General features: G+C 42.2%; 1 protein-coding gene across 2 annotated transcripts in view; it reads right to left on the bottom strand.

Annotated features, from left to right (window-relative positions):
• crlf3 (cytokine receptor-like factor 3) overlaps positions 1–18,496 on the bottom strand; it is a 32,944-nt gene continuing 14,448 nt past the window's right edge. For both annotated transcript variants that reach the window (XM_067233046.1, XM_067233047.1), the window contains exons 5-9: positions 17,567–17,744; positions 3,072–3,294; positions 1,926–2,064; positions 1,517–1,629; positions 1–1,430 (exon numbers count right to left, since the gene is read on the bottom strand). In XM_067233046.1, coding sequence (XP_067089147.1) covers positions 1,165–1,430; positions 1,517–1,629; positions 1,926–2,064; positions 3,072–3,294; positions 17,567–17,744 — 919 coding nt within the window. In that variant the 3' untranslated portion in view covers positions 1–1,164. The remainder of the gene's footprint in view (positions 1,431–1,516; positions 1,630–1,925; positions 2,065–3,071; positions 3,295–17,566; positions 17,745–18,496) is intronic.

An 18,496-nucleotide genomic window follows, 5' to 3' on the forward strand; every position in this document is an offset into this window, starting at 1 on the left:
TATGTTAAGATCATTGATTTATTTTTTATTTAAAGGACATGCTTTGAATTGAGTCACATCAGTCGTAAATTGCATACTCTTATGACATTAATATCTTACTCTCATTCGTTCCATCGTTTCACCTATTAGACAGCAAGTTTGACATTCACCAATCACAGGCTCCTTCCATCCTAGGTTCACAGAAAACCAACAACCAACAAAAACACAACTCCTACAAGAAAATACAATGATTACAAGTTACTTTAAAATACTGTTTTGTAAATTGGCCAAAAAAGGGAAATGTGGAAAGAGTAAAAGGAGGACAGAACTACAGAATTAAATTAATTCACTCAAATAAATCAGAAAATCTGTCACAAAATCTACAACAGTCTACACTTGCATCACTAAAAGGAGAATAAGAAGTTTCACAATGGCTGTGCTGGAGCCAGACCAGGATGCTTTGCAGTCCAGCCCTTTGATGTCCGACAATGTAAAGGTACGTCTCTTCCTGTTATCTATCTACCCACCACTGAGACTGAGACCACACAATCCTCCTTACAGATGGGTTACTGCGGCCACATCCGCCATTTTGTGCCCCCAAGGATTGTTGTTGTGTGGGCTTTACCCCAGGCATCGTTCAATACCACAACTGTCAAATGTCCTTGGTGATATAACCACAGTAATGACTCTCATTATTGAGGACATGCACAGATGGGCTATCATCAGCAAAAAAAGGTGTAAGCTGTAAACAACGCTCTTGTTTTTTATGCAAGCCTGGTCCAAATAAAAAACACACAGAATTGTGTGTTGAAAAACAAACATAATTTGGTACCTACACCCAAAACCAAATGGTTCCTTGAAAACATGAAACAAGCCAGATAGATGGATCTCTATCTGATCTATCAAACATCATACATGTTTGCATTTTGGTGGAGGCCAATGTAGCCCTTTAGTCGTTTCATGAGGACACCAACTGACTTTGACACATCCACCTCATCCATCAGATTTACAAGGGAGCATCAGTGAGTATCTGGAAGAAAGGGAAGGAAAAATATCTGGGGGTAGGAGTTAAAACATTGGTTCGGGACTGGGCCAAAAAAGCAGGTCGAGAAGTCCAGCAATCAGGATTGTCATGTTGCCAGTGCTATTGACTTCATTGACAACCCTCCTGTCCAATGAGAGGCCTCAAAACACCAACACCTTCCAACCAGTATGGGTAAAGGAGCAGCCAAAGAATAAGCAGTCCACCCCTTGATCCAGCAGCCAATCAAAGACCACTTCCCTGTTCCCTGTGCCAATTGTCACCCTTAGCTTGAAGTTGCCCCCATCACTCAAGTTGTTGTTGCTGACAGGCAGTAGATTGACAACTTCCATTTCAAAGGTCACAGCAGAGCCCAAGGTGATATCCGGAAGCTGATTGGTCATTTCTTTTCCATTGACAAACACTGTACCTGAGGAGAAGGGAGTGATGTAAATACTGTTAGGTCTACATTAAGTAGTGCTAGGAGTGGATATGGAATGAGACACAAGTGCTTACCATTGGTCGAGATGCAGACAGCCTGGTTTCTCTGGAGAGACTCCGCCCCACTCTCACAATCCACACACACTCCAATGCTGTCCTGCTTGTCCACCAGACCCACGGCTGAGATCCTGTACACACACACACAAAATTACAGACTCACACACATGAAAGGTTGGTGGAGAGCGGTTAAAGAATCGGGCTAGTAATCAGAAGGTCGCTGGTTCGATTCCCAGCCGTGCCAAATGACGTTGTGTCCTTGGGCAAGGCACTTCACCCTACTTGCCTCGGGGGAATGTCCCTGTACTTACTGTAAGTCGCTCTGGATAAGAGCGTCTGCTAAATGACTAAATTTAAATGAAAGAATGAACTAACAGTAGTGAACGTGTGTGTGTGTGTGTGTGTGTGTGTGTGTGTGTGCACTCACTTGAAGGTGAGAGTTTGTCCACAGAAGTAGGTTGGAGCATTGGAGTAGAGGACCGGGGTTCTGGAAGAGGATGAGTCACTGCGCATGGCAATGTTCCGTCTACTGCTGAGGATGTAGCCCTCACTGCCTGGGCACCAATCTGATGGAGCAGACACACATTATACATAATGTACATGTGTCTGTATGTGCACACTGTCATAGGGGCAATTGTAGTAAGTGTGTAACATATAGTATAGTGTATTTCTGTATGGGCATACAGTACCTGTATACAGAGCTGTCGCAAGGCCTTTGCCAACTGTGTGACCGCACAGGACATCGAGCCTGTAAAGGGCCTCGCTTCTGGCCTTTTTACAAATAATTGTTTAGCACTGTTTTGACCCAACATGCTTCTAAAATGAAATACCTTATGCATAGTCTAGGTCCCAGGATGTATTTTATTTTTGTTATTGATTTGTCAATGATTTGATTTTGCGTCAGTATGTAATGCGTGCTCGCTTCATCTCCCTTCTCACTCACAGCGATGAAGGAGAAAAATATTGATTGCATGAGAGCGGGACTGATTTCGCAGGCACGAGTCGGATGTTGAGAATGTATTTTTATTTTTATTTATTTTTAATGAAGGTAAAATTTAAGAAGTCACTGCGAGGATTGCTGGATAAATTTGTCAACACTTGCAGAGAAGATGTGGTAGGCTCAATGTGGTGATGATGTAAAGCCAGTGGTTTTAAATAATTTTTGTTGTTGTTTATCTAAAAGAGTCTAATTGCAAAAATACAGGAGAGAGAAAAAGTCATAGCTGGGACTATGTGTATGATGGTGCTGTATTATTCTGCTTGTTAAAAATGTATTGCACAGATTTGTGTAAAAGGGTAGTTTCGCTGCTTGCCAGTCTCTCTGTTCCGAGCTTTACCCACACCAAGCTACAAATTCGAGACCTCCAATCCCAGTTACGCCACCTGGCGTGGGACTATTTATGTTGAGGAGTTAGTTAACCAATGCTTCGTATGTGGCCCTAATTCATCTGCATGTGTGTCAATGAGCAGGGTCTTGCACATCAATTTCGCACAGGGCCTCGCAACCCCTTGCGACGGGCCTGCCTGTATATTTACTGTTTATGTAAAAATGTCTATATGTGTGCGTGTTTACCATGCGGCGCCATGGTGGTATATCCGGCTTGGGGGACGCTCCAGGGGCTCCACTCCGTGCGGCCCTCACCGCGGGCACTCACTCTGAACAGGTGCTCGGTGTGTGTGTCCAGGTGGAGCACCAGGAACTCGCAGTCACGGCCGATGTAGGCATCCTTGTACTGGCCCGATGCACTCAGTCGGTACTGCAGACGGTAGTCCTGCGCTGCAAAGTCGTCGTCCACCTATACACACACACACACACACACGTGAGCATGTAGACACAGAAGCATACACGTGTTGAGGGAGGGAAAACACAGGAACCTCTTTATATACACTAACTACTTTTTTCTTTGAAGTGTCTTTACTATTGATGCTTGAACTCAGAAGGGCTGAAAAAGGTGACACATTTTATACAGCTGAGAAGCTAGCTTTTCATTATAACGTCAAACATGTCAGCAACAACGTTCTCCATAAACGGGAATCCAGGGAAAGCTGCAGCCAGGGCCTTTGCAAAGAAGACGCTGCCGTTATCTTGATTGTGATTGGCCAAATGACTTGCGTTACGTATCACCAAAGATGTTTTATTGTGAAGACGACCGCAATAGGTTTTTGAAATTCCCCTTTATGGGAAATTGACGATTTTGTCCGAAAAGCAACAAGTGTGCAGGTACAGTTAGGTCCATAAATATTTGGACATTGACACAATTTTCATCATTTTGGCTCTGTATACCACCACAATGGATTTGAAATAAAACAATCAAGATGTGCTTTAAGTGCAGACTTTCAGCTTTAATTTCAGGGTATTTACATCCAAATCAGGTGAACGGTGTAGGAATTACAACACATTTTATATGTGGCCCCCCCCTTTTTAAGGGACCAAAAATAATTGGACAAACTAACATAATCATAAATCTAATTGTCACTTTTAATACTTGGTTGCAAATCCTTTGCAGTCAATGACAGCCTGAAGTCTGGAACCCATAGACATCACCAGACGCTGGGTTTCGTCCCTGGTGATGCTCTGCCAGGCCTCTACTGCAACCGTCTTCAGTTCCTGCTTGTTCTTGGGGCATTTTCCCTTCAGTTTTGTCTTTAGCAAGTGAAATGCATGCTCAATTGGATTTAGGTCAGGTGATTGACTTGGCCATTGCAGAACATTCCACTTCTTTGCCTTAAAAAACTCTTTGGTTGCTTTCGCAGTATGCTTCGGGTCATTGTCCATCTGCACTGTGAAGCGCCGTCCTATGAGTTCTGAAGCATTTGGCTGAATCTGAGCAGATAATATTGCCCGAAACACTTCAGAATTCATCCTACTGCTTTTGTCAGCAGTCACATCATCGATAAATACAAGGGAACCAGTTCCATTGGCAGCCATACATGCCCACGCCATAACACTACCTCCACCATGCTTCACTGATGAGGTGGTATGCTTTGGATCATGAGCAGTTCCTTCCCTTCTCCATACTCTTCTCTTCCCATCATTCTGGTACAAGTTGATCTTGGTCTCATCTGTCCATAGGATGTTGTTCCAGAACCGTACAGGCTCTTTTAGATGTTTTTTTGGCAAAGTCTAATCTGGTCTTCCTGTTTTTGAGACTCACCAATGGTTTACATCTTGTGGTGAACCGTCTGTATTTACTCTGGTGAAGTCTTCTCTTAATTGTTGACTTTGACACAGATACGCCTACCTCCTGGAGAGTGTTCTTGATCTGGCCAACTGTTGTGAAGGGGTTTTTCTTCACCAGGGAAAGAATTCTTCTGTCATCCACCACAGTTGTTTTCCGTGGTCTTCCGGGTCTTTTGGTGTTTCTGAGCTCACCAGTGCGTTCTTTCTTTTTAAGAATGTACCAAACAGTTGATTTGGCCACACCTAATGTTTTTGCTATCTCTCTGATAGGTTTGTTTTGATTTTTCAGCCTAACGATGGCTTGCTTCACTGATGTTGACAGCTCTTTGGACTTCATATTGAGAACAGAGCAACAGATTCCAAACACAAATACCATACTTGAAATGAACTCTAGACCTTTTATCTGCTCCTTGTCAATGAAATAACGAACTCCCTTTATGAGGGAATAACATACACCTGGCCATGGAACAGCTGAGCAGCCAATTGTCCAATTACTTTTGGTCCCTTAAAAAGGGGGGGGCCATATATAAAATGTATTGTAATTCCTACACCGTTCACCTGATTTGGATGTAAATACCCTGAAATTAAAGCTGAAAGTCTGCACTTAAAGCACATCTTGATTGTTTCATTTCACATCCATTGTGGTGGTATACAGAGCCAAAATGATGAAAATTGTGTCAATGTCCAAATGCTTATGGACCTAACTGTATGTATCTGCATTTGTGTGTATTGTGTCAATGTCTGCCTGTCTCCCTTTCTCTGTGTCAGCGTGTGTGTAAGAGTGATTGAGACTGTTTGTTTATGTATACTTATGCAAAGTGCCCATGAAGCAGTCGGTGATGTCGGTGAGACACACACACAGATTCTTGGAACTATAGATTGATAGTGCACAATGCCCGTGATGAAGTAGGTGACACACAGATTCCTGAAATTATATATAGGGCACAGTGCCGTGATGCAGTCTGCAAGTAAGATGTCAGTTACGCACAAATATTTCTGTAATAATAGATGTGCAGTGCATGTGATGCAGCTGGTGAGGACAGTTTTTCCTAAGTGGCTTTGGTACCTACATTTCTATCATTGGTGGCCAAGCAGCAAAGGCACCTTAAGTGTTTCTACCTTTTATTATTATTATTATTATTATTATTATTAGGGTTCCTCCGGTAGGAGGAACGTATTGGTATTGTTAGGGTTCCTCCGGTAGGAGGACCCTATTGTTATTGGTGGTATTATTCTAGTGTAATGGGAGTCAATGGCGGCCCCTAGACCAGTACTGTAAAAAGTTGTGAAATTTGGCATGTTGAAACTGCAGAGCAGTAACTACCATACCAAACATGGGCCACATGAGACAATAGGTGGTGCTACAGGCCACGCCCCAATTTTCAAAGTGATGCCATTTGCATCCCATTTGTCGCAAAATTCATTACATGTGCCTTATTTCTCATGAGGAATAAAAAAGCCTCAAGAACCTAAAACGGCCGCCATATTGGATTTTTTTGTACAATAAAGATTTGTCAAAAATTCTTCTCCTCATGATCCGTAACTCCGATTGACTCGATTCTGAGCCCTACGTGTGTAGGATACATGTGTTTCTATAGTTTGGAAAGCAATAAGGAATATTTTACAGAATTGGCAAATTATTAACATTTACTAAAACTGTACACCTGTTGCACATATTTCATGTGTCCATAAATATGTGCCACACTGCCCTAGGGACTTGATCTGTTCCACACATGAGGAAGACACTACACCATGTTACCATGGAACTTAATATCTCAAAAAATTATAAAATTTAAGGAGATCAAATTTTCCAATGCTAAAATAATGCTTTACACATCCGCCGGTCAAAAACTGATACTCTGATTCAATCACAAGTTCATATGAAGACTCTTGACAATGTTTAGTACACAAGTCTGAGAAACAGTAGAATGTAAGATGAAAAGTAGATTTATTGTGAATATTTGAAATATGCATGCTTGGCTAATTGCTAGGGCTTCTTCCAATGAACTGTCTCCCTTGCTCCACAGTGCGTGCGCTCCAAATTCTCACAGACACATCCTGGTCCTTGACACACACACAAGCTTAGGGAGATGCACATACATCCTCCTCCTTGGTAAAAAGTTACCACAAATGGCCCACCATTGCCCATAGGTCACGCCCTAATTGTCAATTTTCAAAATGATGGCATTTCCACCCCATCATTCTAAAATGTCTAAAACTGGCTATACAGTTTGCCTTATTTCTGAAGAACAGAACAGCCATTGGTCACCCATACAGTCCGCCATGTACGGTGAACATTTAGAAAAACTTACAAATATCTCTTATGAACCATGACTAAATTATATATGTATGTGTAGGCTACATATGTAGTTATGTTAGTTTGAGACCACAATAGCTATGGAAATAAGAGTGAATGCAATTAGGAGGGTGGCTTTGTCCACATTAAATTTTTCTTGTTGTTTTGTTTATAATTAAAAATTACACGTAATTAAAGCAGTCCAAAATTAACAAAGACCATACGCCAATTAAACAGCCGAAGCCAAATAAAACATAGCCTGACGTTGTCCTACTCATAATTCTAGTCAGAATATGAGTCTGATACCGCTCCGTTGGGCTGTAAGTATGGGGCGTTTCAACCGAACCCGGACAAAAAATGCCTCTTCGCTCAATTGGATAGACCTACAACCAATCAGAGCAACGTAGTATGTTGTTTGTTGAAAACAAATTCAACCCAAGCGCTCTTTAGTGATGTGGTTGATTACGTTACTGTTGATCATCTGTCCTTCCTCGTATAAGGCCCGCCCTGACAATTTGATTGGTCCGAACAACTCTTGTTCGGACATAGTTTTTCCCCAACCGAGCGACCCCAGACCCAACTTCCCGACCAAATTTTTTTGTGGGTGGGCTAAGTTCGGCTTAGCCTGGCTCTGCCCTCCTACGTACTTCCGTTCAATTTTATTTTTGCTTCTGTACATAGGTCTGGCCATGAGGTACGTAAGTCAGATTTTTCAGGTTGATTTTCTACCGGCGAATCAGCAAACAGAGGGAGTGGCTGAGAACGATGACGTTGATGTCGTGCGCTAGTTTGTGTTGTAGTTCCGTAATGGCGGCGGAGAAAGATGCGAACAAAGCTATTCGGTCCGTTGTGGCAACGCTGCCAAATATCCAACAGCTAAAGCCGGAGCAAGAACAAGTTTTGCTGAGTTTTGTTGGTGGCCATGATGTTGCGGCCCTCCTCCCCACAGGGTTCGGCAACAGTTTGATTTTCCTGCTACGGCAGCTAGCTCTGTTACAGTAGTGGTGAAGGAATTGGCTAAGGCGAACGCTAGGGATTGGTTATGGCAGATCAGAGTGGCTCTGGGCAGATCCAATAGTTTTAAACTTCAACAGAGTACCCTACAAGGAAGTCAACGCTTGTCAATGGAGCGAGGCCAGACTCTCTGTACAAATGCAATGTACGAGAGTCTGGTTAGGACCAGGCTGGCACCCAGGCTAAAAGAAACAGAGACACCAAGATGGAATTGAGTACGCGAATAATGGCGCTGCAATTCTACAAGCAATACAAGCTCTGACCAGTAAAATGGACGAGCAGACGGAACTTTTGAAAAGTTTCGACAGACGTATTGAAGCTAACACAACAGCAATCAAGGAAAACCAAGAAGAAATCTGCGTGCTTCAGAAAAGAAAAGGAGGCCTTCAGAGAGAAAACAACCTGTTGAAGGAAACATGTGCAGAGTAAACCCGGTACAAAAGAAGGTGGAATCTGAGGATGATTGGTCTCCCTGAAAAGGATGGAGAGGACACAAGAGAAGTTGTAATCGGGATACTGACAAGGGTTGTTTAAATGTCTGTGGAGAGGCTGCGAGACACCGTAGACACCGTTCACCGGCTGGGAAGGAAAGGCCATGCCGCTATCTCAAATAAGACACCGAGAGCAATCATTCAGTTCGGGATGAGAACTGTGCGGGATGATGTTTGGAAGAAGTCGAAGGATGCGAGAGTGTAGGGACATGCACATACGTTTCAAAGAAGACCTCTCGAAAGAAGACCGGGAGGCGCGTGCAAAGCTATGGCCACTGGTCCAAGAAGCCAGAAAGACAGTTAAAAGGGCATTCTTGAAAGAAGGATACACTCTGATCGATAACCGGAGAGTGGACCCTGACTGAACACTTGTTTTGCTATCTTTGAATGGCTGTTAGAAATCCAGCCTGCACTCACGTTTGAATGAGGAGCTATTTTGTTGTTTGGTTGACATTTAAACGCTCCGATACCACTTTCCCGCACTTTGTTTTTTATTGTATCACTGAACATCCGAGGTTAAATGACCAGATGTTGGGGTTTAAGCATGGTTGGTTGCATTGATGACTGAAATGTTTTGTGCGCGCCAGCATGTGGCTGATGCTGGATGTTGATTTCATATTTGGATGGACCTTTGCTACAATGGCTGTTCGGTTTGTAGTTTTTCTTTTTCACCGTCTACGGTGTATGGAGGGTTGGTTGTACTCTACGTGTGGATTGTGGACTATTTGTTCTTTCCTGTGCATCGTTACACTCTTTTGGGCTTTGTTTATAGAATATACTTATCACCTAAATGTCCTTTATTTCTTTAAAACTAGGGGGTTGAAAGATAATGTAAAACGTAAGGCTATTTTTCTTTTCTGTAAGGAGCAAAGGGCTAATTGTGTTTTTTTGCAAGAAACCCACTCAGCTGAGGCTGACACGAAATTCTGGAAATTGCAATGGGGATACTCTATCTTTTTCAGTCATGGATTGTCACATTCGGCAGGAGTTATGGTTTTATGAAACAGATTTCCTGGGAAAATTATTAACCATAAAAGTGACTCTAACGGCTATTGGTTAATGGTTGCAACAGAAATGAATGGTAAAACTACATTTTGTTATGTGTGTATGGTTATAACAATAGAGCACAGAACAAGAATCTTTTCTCATCCTTAAGTGAGTGCTTAGCTGAATGGAAAATGCTTTTTTCAACAGAGTAATAATAGGGGGGGATTTTAATCTGGCCCCTGATCTTTGGTTAGACCGCCTACCTTCAAAGAGGCATTGCCACACATTTGACGAAACAATAGTTGAATTGATCACAAAGGCCAATCTAATAGATTATTGGAGAATGAAAAACCCAACCAGAATTCAGTTTACCTGGTTCAACTCATCTCACAATGGCCAGTGCTCAAGATTGGATTATTGGTTGATCTCAGACAATTTAGTTAATGAGGTAAATGGATGTGAAATTTCAGCATCACCCCTGACTGATCATTGTGTAATATCTTTGACACTTTCTCCGGGTGGAAGAGAGAATAACAAACTCCATATGGAAATTTAACAATACCCTTTTGGAAGATGCTGAGTTTTGTACTGTAGTTAAACAACTGGTTATAGAAGTAGGTGAATTTTCTGAGTAAATGGGAATGGGTCAAGTTCAAAATTAAACAAATAGCTATTAGGATAAGTACAAAATTATCAACACTTAAAAAGATAAGACAAAGAGACGTAATTAGTCACATTAATACACTGTGCTGTAAAGATGATTTGACACTGGAAGAGCAGACTGAATTAAACAATCTACAGTCCAATCTTGACAATATATATATCTGGAAAAGGCCAAGGGGGCTTTTATTCGTTCAAGGGCTCGTTGGATTGAAGAAGGGGAAAAAAACTGTTCTTATTTCTTTAGTCTGGAAAAACAGAGACAGACGAAGAATAGTATTCGGAAGTTAAATATCAATGATATATTTTTAATGCTATTTAAAACAAGCAGCGTATTTGTTCAGCTGCATTTCCTTTCCCTGCTCTCCCTCCGTCTCTCTGCCACTCATGCGTCTCTCTCACATACACACAAGTGAGGCTTAATCGGAAAAGGCTTACATGTGTGGCCTACAAACACAAGCTAAACTTGGCATGTGACTGACTGCCTAGTATGCTCTGACCTGGTGCCTGTAGCCTTGGGGAGGGAATCGTCTCTGAGGTCTTGGGGTGATGCAAGGACTGGGATCTATTTCCACCTGATCCAATTTGCTCAGCTTTTTGAAGATGTCTGCTCTGTTACCCTTTCTTTAAATGTTTGAAGTGAACCCTAAGAAAAAATAACATGTAGGCCTACAAATCCAATTACCCACATTTGAGTACAATCTCGATCTTAAACATATCCCCATTATTATCAACTACCAGCCTTTAAGTTACTAGATCATAGCTAGCCCTACTCTGAAATACGTATTTCAAACAAGCATTATACAATAGCAAACAGGGTAGCTATCTGACTGCAGTGTTAATCTTTTGTAACGTTAATAGATTGATAAGGCATCTCATCAAGGAATCTTAGCCGTTAAAGTACAAAAATAGTGTAGCGACCCACACCGAAAGACGCGCATTATATGTTAGGTTGTTAGTTCGTTGTTTACCAGTAGTGTTCGCGGGGTCCGACATGCCAATCAACCTGCTGTCTGCTAATCACGGGAATGCCCAGAATGTTCGGATTCCGGGTATCCTGGTGGTTGGCGAAGGGGCATGGAGGGGGGTTTGGGGGAAGGGGTGGAGCGTTCGAAGTTAAGACCAGGGGCCTCATGTATAAAGGATTGCGCAGCTTTCATACCAGAATATGGCGTACGGCCAAAACTCGAAAAGTACCTACGCACAGAAATATTCACATGTATAAAACCGGCCGTACGCCAGGTCCTGCGCACCTTTCCTTTATAAATCACAATCAACGTGAGATTGACCGCACGTGAACGAGCCACTGACCCCGCCTTGCCTCCTCCCATAAATGCATATGCAGATGACCTATAAATGCGCTCCTGAGGTCATTTCTTTGTCTGAAATAAAATGTCTAAACACAAAAAAACTATTTCACAGACTGTGAGATCGAGGTTCTAACCATAGCAGGGGGAGGCGAGAAAATGTGTCCTGTTTGTCGGTGTGTCATCAGGCATTAGCAACATAAGAAAGTCGGCGGAGTAAACTGTCAGTCGCATGCACCCTTTCTTTTTTTTTTACCTGTAGCACTTTGAGATTTAGCTAAATATAAAGTGCATTACAAATACAATTATTATTATTATTATTATTATTATTAAAGGACCGTAAATGCTGTGGGTTCGGAGAACTGGACCATGGCAGAAATTAAGAAGAAATGGTCCGATGTAAAACTCAAAGAAACGAGTGGTGGCGCATCGTAACAGCATGATTTCCTGAGTGAATTTGTCGTTCGTTTGACACCCTCAAATTTGGTGCCGGATTAAACAGTAGCCTATATAGAGCTAGCATTTCCCGTTTGGGTTTTGGCATTTTGATGTGATCATCCACATTAATGAAAAAAAAAAAAAGAAAAAAAAAAAGAAAATGTGATTTGAATAGTCAATGTCATAGACGTATGGCAGTAAGTGGAAACTTTAGGTGAGTTTCGGCACTTTTCAGTTAGAATTCGCCATGTTACAGAGCGAGACAAGACTTTGCGGGCGGTCCGCACATTCTCACGTCAAGTAAATCTTTATACATCACACCGTGTGCGTGAAAACCAGCGTACGCAAGCTTTTTGTGCGTACGCAACGTTTATACATGAGGCCCCAGGTTCAGCGTCTGTTCTTTCTGTTACGTCTGGGTTTCACAAGAGGCGGTCACTATTGTTTTGTGGGCTACCTTTCTTTTATTTAGCGTGGGCTAGGGCCAAACAGCTGTTTGGCTTACTAGTAGCCTGTGTACCGTGTGGTTAATAAGCGTCAATTAGGGAACTTCATCTTATGCTTGGACGATTGTTCCTTTCTGACCTAGTCAGGTCCTTACAATAGATTTCAAATGGCTAAATGATACTGTTGTTGTTTTAAAAGTGTGCTATATAAATGAAAATGAAAAAAACAAAATTTAATCAACTACACCACAGTACAACTACGCTGTTAGCTACTAAGGTAGTGCTAAGTGCTAAACAAAAACATACATATTTCTCTTATCTGAATCTGTTATGGAACCAAATTGCCAATATGCATCTTTTTCTATGGCCCAGCAACTCAACTTTCATAACATTTTGTTCAGGAAGCCTCAACCCCAATGCTAAACCTTAAAATGATAACTGTAATATGATGCTCTTGTCTTCCGTCGCTGGCGCTGTATCAGACGCTGGCGTAGTGATTTGTGACTGACTGGTGAACTGTGGAAATATCCTCGATTGAAAAAATGCGCTGCCAGATGTCAAAAGAAACACTTCTTTTAACAAGATAAATTAAATGTCAATCAGCATCCAATTGCCAGGGATAGCGAATGACATTTTGGGGTGGCACCTGGGGTGGCCAGTCCGATATCAGGGGGGTCCAGTGCCACCCCGGCCACTCCTCTGGCTCCGCGACTGGTGTTGTGTCTAATGATTGCTCCATAGTGTTCATATTAGGGGTGGGGGAAAAAAATCGATTCACATTTGAATCGCGATTCAGTCTACTAGCGATTCACAAATTTCAAAAATCCTAAAAAATAAATTAAAAAAATTATTACAAATCGAATCAAACCCGGAATCGATTCGAATTGTGAGGTACCAAAAGATTCCCACCCCTAGTTTATATATGGATTTGCTGTGTTTATGATCTGAAAGCATTGTTTTATTTTGAGCACAGGTTAAATGGTGTGTTTGATTTTGCCAGAAGAGTCACAGGTTTTGGAAAAGTAGTTTGGAAGATGTGGTTTGGTGTTTACAGTTTTGAGAAAATGGGTGACCATTTCAAGAAATTTGTTTTAGCTATTGTGAAAAACTGAAATACCAAAGTCTGGTGAAAATGTCATGGGAATAGCCTCATTGGAAATATATTTACTGAATTTCAATACTTATTTCCCCCACTGTATAACAAACCTCAAGGATGTCTGGGGCCTGTACTACGAATCAAAATCAACATGCTCTGGATTACTTTCAGTTACCCGGCTACACGAAGCCTAACAATCGCAATCACGATAAGCGGTATCACAACGGCAGTCATCAACTCTTTAACTCAACCCAGATCTTTCCAATCTAGAGACGTTCGCGTTCACATAAAGGGACGGTTTTGCACCGTATGTCCAATTGCAATGGACAAAACAATAGCCGCATATTTCACGCAGGAGGAGCAGACATTAATCTTACAAACTTTGTCTACTCCTCCTGCGTGAAATAGCCTAATACAAACATATCAGGAATACAGACATTTGATACAGCCAAAACCCAAATCCACAAATTCGCTGCTGCCAAGCTGGCAGAAAATAGCAGACGCTGTAAATGCGTAACCTACATGACTTATTTATATCACTGCCCAAGGCACAAGATGTGACCATAATTACACTTGTGCATTCCATAACGTTAAACTTTTGTTGCTGTATTATTTTAGTTGCAACCCTGGCAGTGGCAAACGATCGTGGGAGCAAATAAAAAATAAATATAAAAACATAATTCAAAACGGTAAGTAGCCGTAGGCAATACTTGCACATATTTTAAGGCCAACAAGTACAAGAATGAATTGCCTGAGTCAGTCCCTTTTGTAGGATATTGGTATACAAAGGGCCTATAGAACAATGAAATTGTCAACAGGAAGAAAAATTAGGCAAAGAAAACTGGAGGGAGCCCTCCTCCACAGGACTTCACTCCTGCTGAGGAGCTGGTCCTCTCCAGCTATCAGGGTCGCCCCATGATGGAAGGAGTGGAAGGGGGCATTTCTTCAGACCCTGGTGGCAGCAGCTCGGAAACCCAAGCATATGTATGTTTCAAGTAATCTATATGACCATTTTAATTCAACAATTATTTATGAATATTGTAGGAGTGAAATGTATTACTGTTCTCTGCAGTGACAGGAAATGCTGTTGCTGCCACCACCCACTGTCGTCCCACTGTGCCATACAGAGGTAACAGTGAAACTAATAGTCATACGCCAGTATGTATGCCATATGTGGTTGCTGAATATTGATCAAATATGCCATTTACTTTCTCAAGTGGAGGTCCTAGATGATCAGGAAACTGTCTGCCTGCTCAGAGAGCATTTTGGGGGTACACTTTTGAGTTTTTTTACCACTTGCAACACAGGTGGTGAGAGTGTGTGAACGTGCTAATGGTGGTGGTCTGAACATGAGACACAAGGCCTCAAAGTGCTCATTTAAATTATGACTCAATTCATTAAATTGCTATGGTGTTAAACTCAGCAGGAAGAGGAACTTCTTCCTCCCCCTGAGCCTAGGGCCTCCACTTCAAGGCCAAGACAAAGACACAAGGTATAAGCAATGAATCTTGAAACACAGTAGTCAAATGGACACCTTCAACTTTCTCCAAGTGTGCCTTGCAAAGGGACAATGTTCTTTATTTGTTTCAGGTTGGAGCAGATAATGTGAGGGCCCTGTATAAAAGAACCCTGGAGCTCGATATAGAGGATAAAAGGCTCGACAGAGTATAAGAGGCTTTTAATTAAAAAAACAAGGCTGGAGATAGAAAAAATTGAATATGAGAAGGTAGTCCATGACTAAATGAATGACACTAAACTTAGTTACACTAAGTTATATATAATAGTTACACTATTACTTCAGTACAAGCTCTCCCAGCTGAACGTGCCTGATTCCACCTGCAGGTGGATCACAGACTTCCTGTCTGACAGGAAGCAGTGCGTTAAGCTGGAAACACAAGTCTCTGACTCCCGGTCCATCAGCACCGGTTCACCTCAGGGCTGCGTCCTTTCTCCTCTGCTCTTCTCCCTGTACACCAACAGCTGCACCTCCAGTCATCCGTCCGTCAAACTCCTGAAGTTTGCGGACGACACCACCCTTATTGGGCTCATCTCTGGTGGAGACGAGTCTGATTATAGGTGGGAAGCGGCCAACCTGGTGACCTGGTGCAGCCAGAACAACTTAGAGCTCAATGCTCTTAAGACAGTGGAGATGGTTGTGGACTTCAGGAAGAACACAGCCCCACTCACCCCCATCACCCTGTGTGACTCCCCAGTCAACACTGTGGAGTCCTTCCGCTTCCTGGGCACTATCCTCTCCCAGGACCTCAAGTGGGAACTGAACATCAGCTCCCTCATCAAGAAAGCACAACCGAGGATGTACTTCCTTCGGCAGCTGAAGAAGTTCAACCTGCCAAAGACAATGATGGTGCACTTCTACTCAGCCATCATTGAGTCCATCCTCACCTCCTCCATCACCGTCTTGTACACTGCTGCCACTGCCAAGGACAAGAGCAGGCTGCAGCGTATCATCCGCACTGCTGAGAAGGTGATTGGCTGCAATCTGCCTACCCTCGAGGACCTGCACACCTCGAGGACCCTGAGGCGAGCGAGGAATATTATGGCCGACTCCTCCCACCCTGGACACTCCCTGTTTCAGTCACTCCCCTCCGGCAGAAGGCTGCGGTCCATCAGGACCAATACCTCACGCCCCCAAAACAGTTTCTTCCCTTCCGCTGTTGGCCTCTTCAACAAGGCCAAGGGACCACACTGACTCTAATGACTTCCTGCTTAAAACACACTGCTTTTTGCACTGCATTACAAAATTGTATCTTGTACATTTGTATTTTTTGTAATATTTGTATTTTTATATTGTAAATTATGGCAACTTATATTTTATTTTATTCTAATTCCACTTAGTACTGCTAGTTTATGTCCCCTTGGTATAGATAGTCCACATATTTAAATTTTTGGTCCCTATGTTTATTGTATGCACCTTCCTGCCAAAGCAAATTCGTTGACTGTGCAAACTTTCATGGCGAATAAATCCCATTCTGATTCTAACATTCTTTTTCTGCGTTCCTAGGAAAGAGAGAACACATGAGGATGTATTTGTTCAACTTTTTTCTACGTTTTGGTCTTTGTATACCTTTTTGTGGCTTGTCCCAAATAATTTTTGGTTGTGCCTTTGAGTCTTTTGTGGGGGTTTTCACAATTTTTTTCAATGTCCTATTTATTGTTTTTGAAAAATGCTATAAAAGTGAATGAAACATCCAAATTCAATGAAAGTAGGGAAATGATCATTTATTTAACTTGTGAAGAGCATTGTACGGTACCATACACGTTGTTCTTTTTGGTTTGAAATGTTTTGGTTGAAGGAAACCCACATTTCTGATATGAAAATTATTAGAAAATGGGTAAAAGCAACCCAAGGACAACAGAAGGGGTTAAGGGGAGACACCCCAGTGAATAGGGATAACATATCAACATTAGGGAGTCAGGTGGCTGAGCGGTTAGGGAATCGGGCTAGTAATCTGAAGGTTGCCAGTTCGATTCCTGGCCGTGTCGAATGACGTTGTGTCCTTGGACAAGGCACTTCACCCTACTTGCCTCGGGGGGAATGTCCCTGTACTTACTGTAAGTCGCTTTGGATAAGAGCGTCTGCTAAATGACTAAATGTAAATGTAAAACATGACACTACATAAAAGTACCTGTAGGGAAATAACACAACGCTATGCATAGTCTGTAGGACTGTGAGCACACACACGATGAGTCGCATTGGCAACATACGGCTCAAGAAGCTGGCAAAGATACGCAATTCCCTCAGCTGAGAATCTATATCTTTCATAAAGATATTCATCAGGGAATGTCAAAGGGTCTCGAAATGTTCTGGCTCTTCTGAGCGCACCTCTCACTATCTGCGCACCAAGCGCCATAGGATCTTCTAAGAACGGTGACGCCATTATCATCAAGAATGAATGGGTCAGTGGGCGGTGCTTTACCGGTTGATCTCTGATCTCAAACTTAACCTGCTCTCGATTAGGTTAGGTGTTCAGTATGAGTTAGCATGGCGATTCACCCCGGTAACAAGTGATTCACTGTCGTGATACAGAAAACCCTGGGTTGAACCTGAAGTTACCTCGTTAACGCCAAATCTTGATTCGTAGTACAGGCCCCAGGTCGTTATGTGTGTGTGTTGTGCTTTGCCATTCCTACCTTGCACCAGCGCACCAGCACACTCCCAGGCCTTTCCTGCAGCTCCTCTATCTGGACCGGGGGGTGCGAAGATACAGAGCCGTGCTTGGCCACGCGCTCCCTCACCGCGTACAGAAGTGAATCGTCCAGCTGGGCTGAAACACATGGCACATCCACCAGGGCAGGCACCTCCGGGAGGCTGCCACCGTGCAGGCCGCACGCACACACATTTGGTGAATATTTCAAATGAGCCGTACGCCCATGCACTGCAAAAATGCCCTTTCAGATTTAAGTGCAAAAATATTAGTTATGAACTTGCTTGAAAACAAGTACATTTGGCTGCCAGGCCCTTACAAAAAATAAGTATATTAAAGTATACTATAAGTTTACTAAAATATGGATAGTACACTTTTAGTTCACTTTTGATATACTTTTAAGAAGTATACTTAGAAACGGAAAATGGTATACATTTCTTCTGGAGTAGGATGTACGTGTTCTATTATTATACAGCAAAAACAGTCAAAATAATTTATAAGTACATTACAGGTTACATTTTTTAGATCCATCTCATTCTAATTATTCATGTCTAGGAAAATCTATTATGCATTGCACATTGAAGCTTTTTTGGTACTGAAGCTGTAACCTTAATTACTGCCAAAACATTTTGAAGCCCTATACTCTTATACTAATAATTATCAATTGGAGTATTAATGGAAAAAACGAAAAAGCTACTTGAGAAAGAAGCAGACAGAAGGGTTGCATTATGCATTTAAAAGTTATACTGTCAAACTGACTGAAGAACGAAATAACGACGTGAAAAAATGAAGATAGCGTGGCTCATTGGCTGGTCAATTCCCATGATGCAAGGCGGTAAATAGTGTTAAAATTTGCTGATAAGTTTGCCGTTTGTTTGAAATACAAATGTAACTTCAAGAATTTCGTTCCTTAAAT

Source organism: Osmerus mordax, chromosome 3 (genome assembly GCF_038355195.1).
Source record: "Osmerus mordax isolate fOsmMor3 chromosome 3, fOsmMor3.pri, whole genome shotgun sequence".
In the NCBI taxonomy this organism is placed as follows: Eukaryota; Metazoa; Chordata; class Actinopteri; order Osmeriformes; family Osmeridae; genus Osmerus; species Osmerus mordax.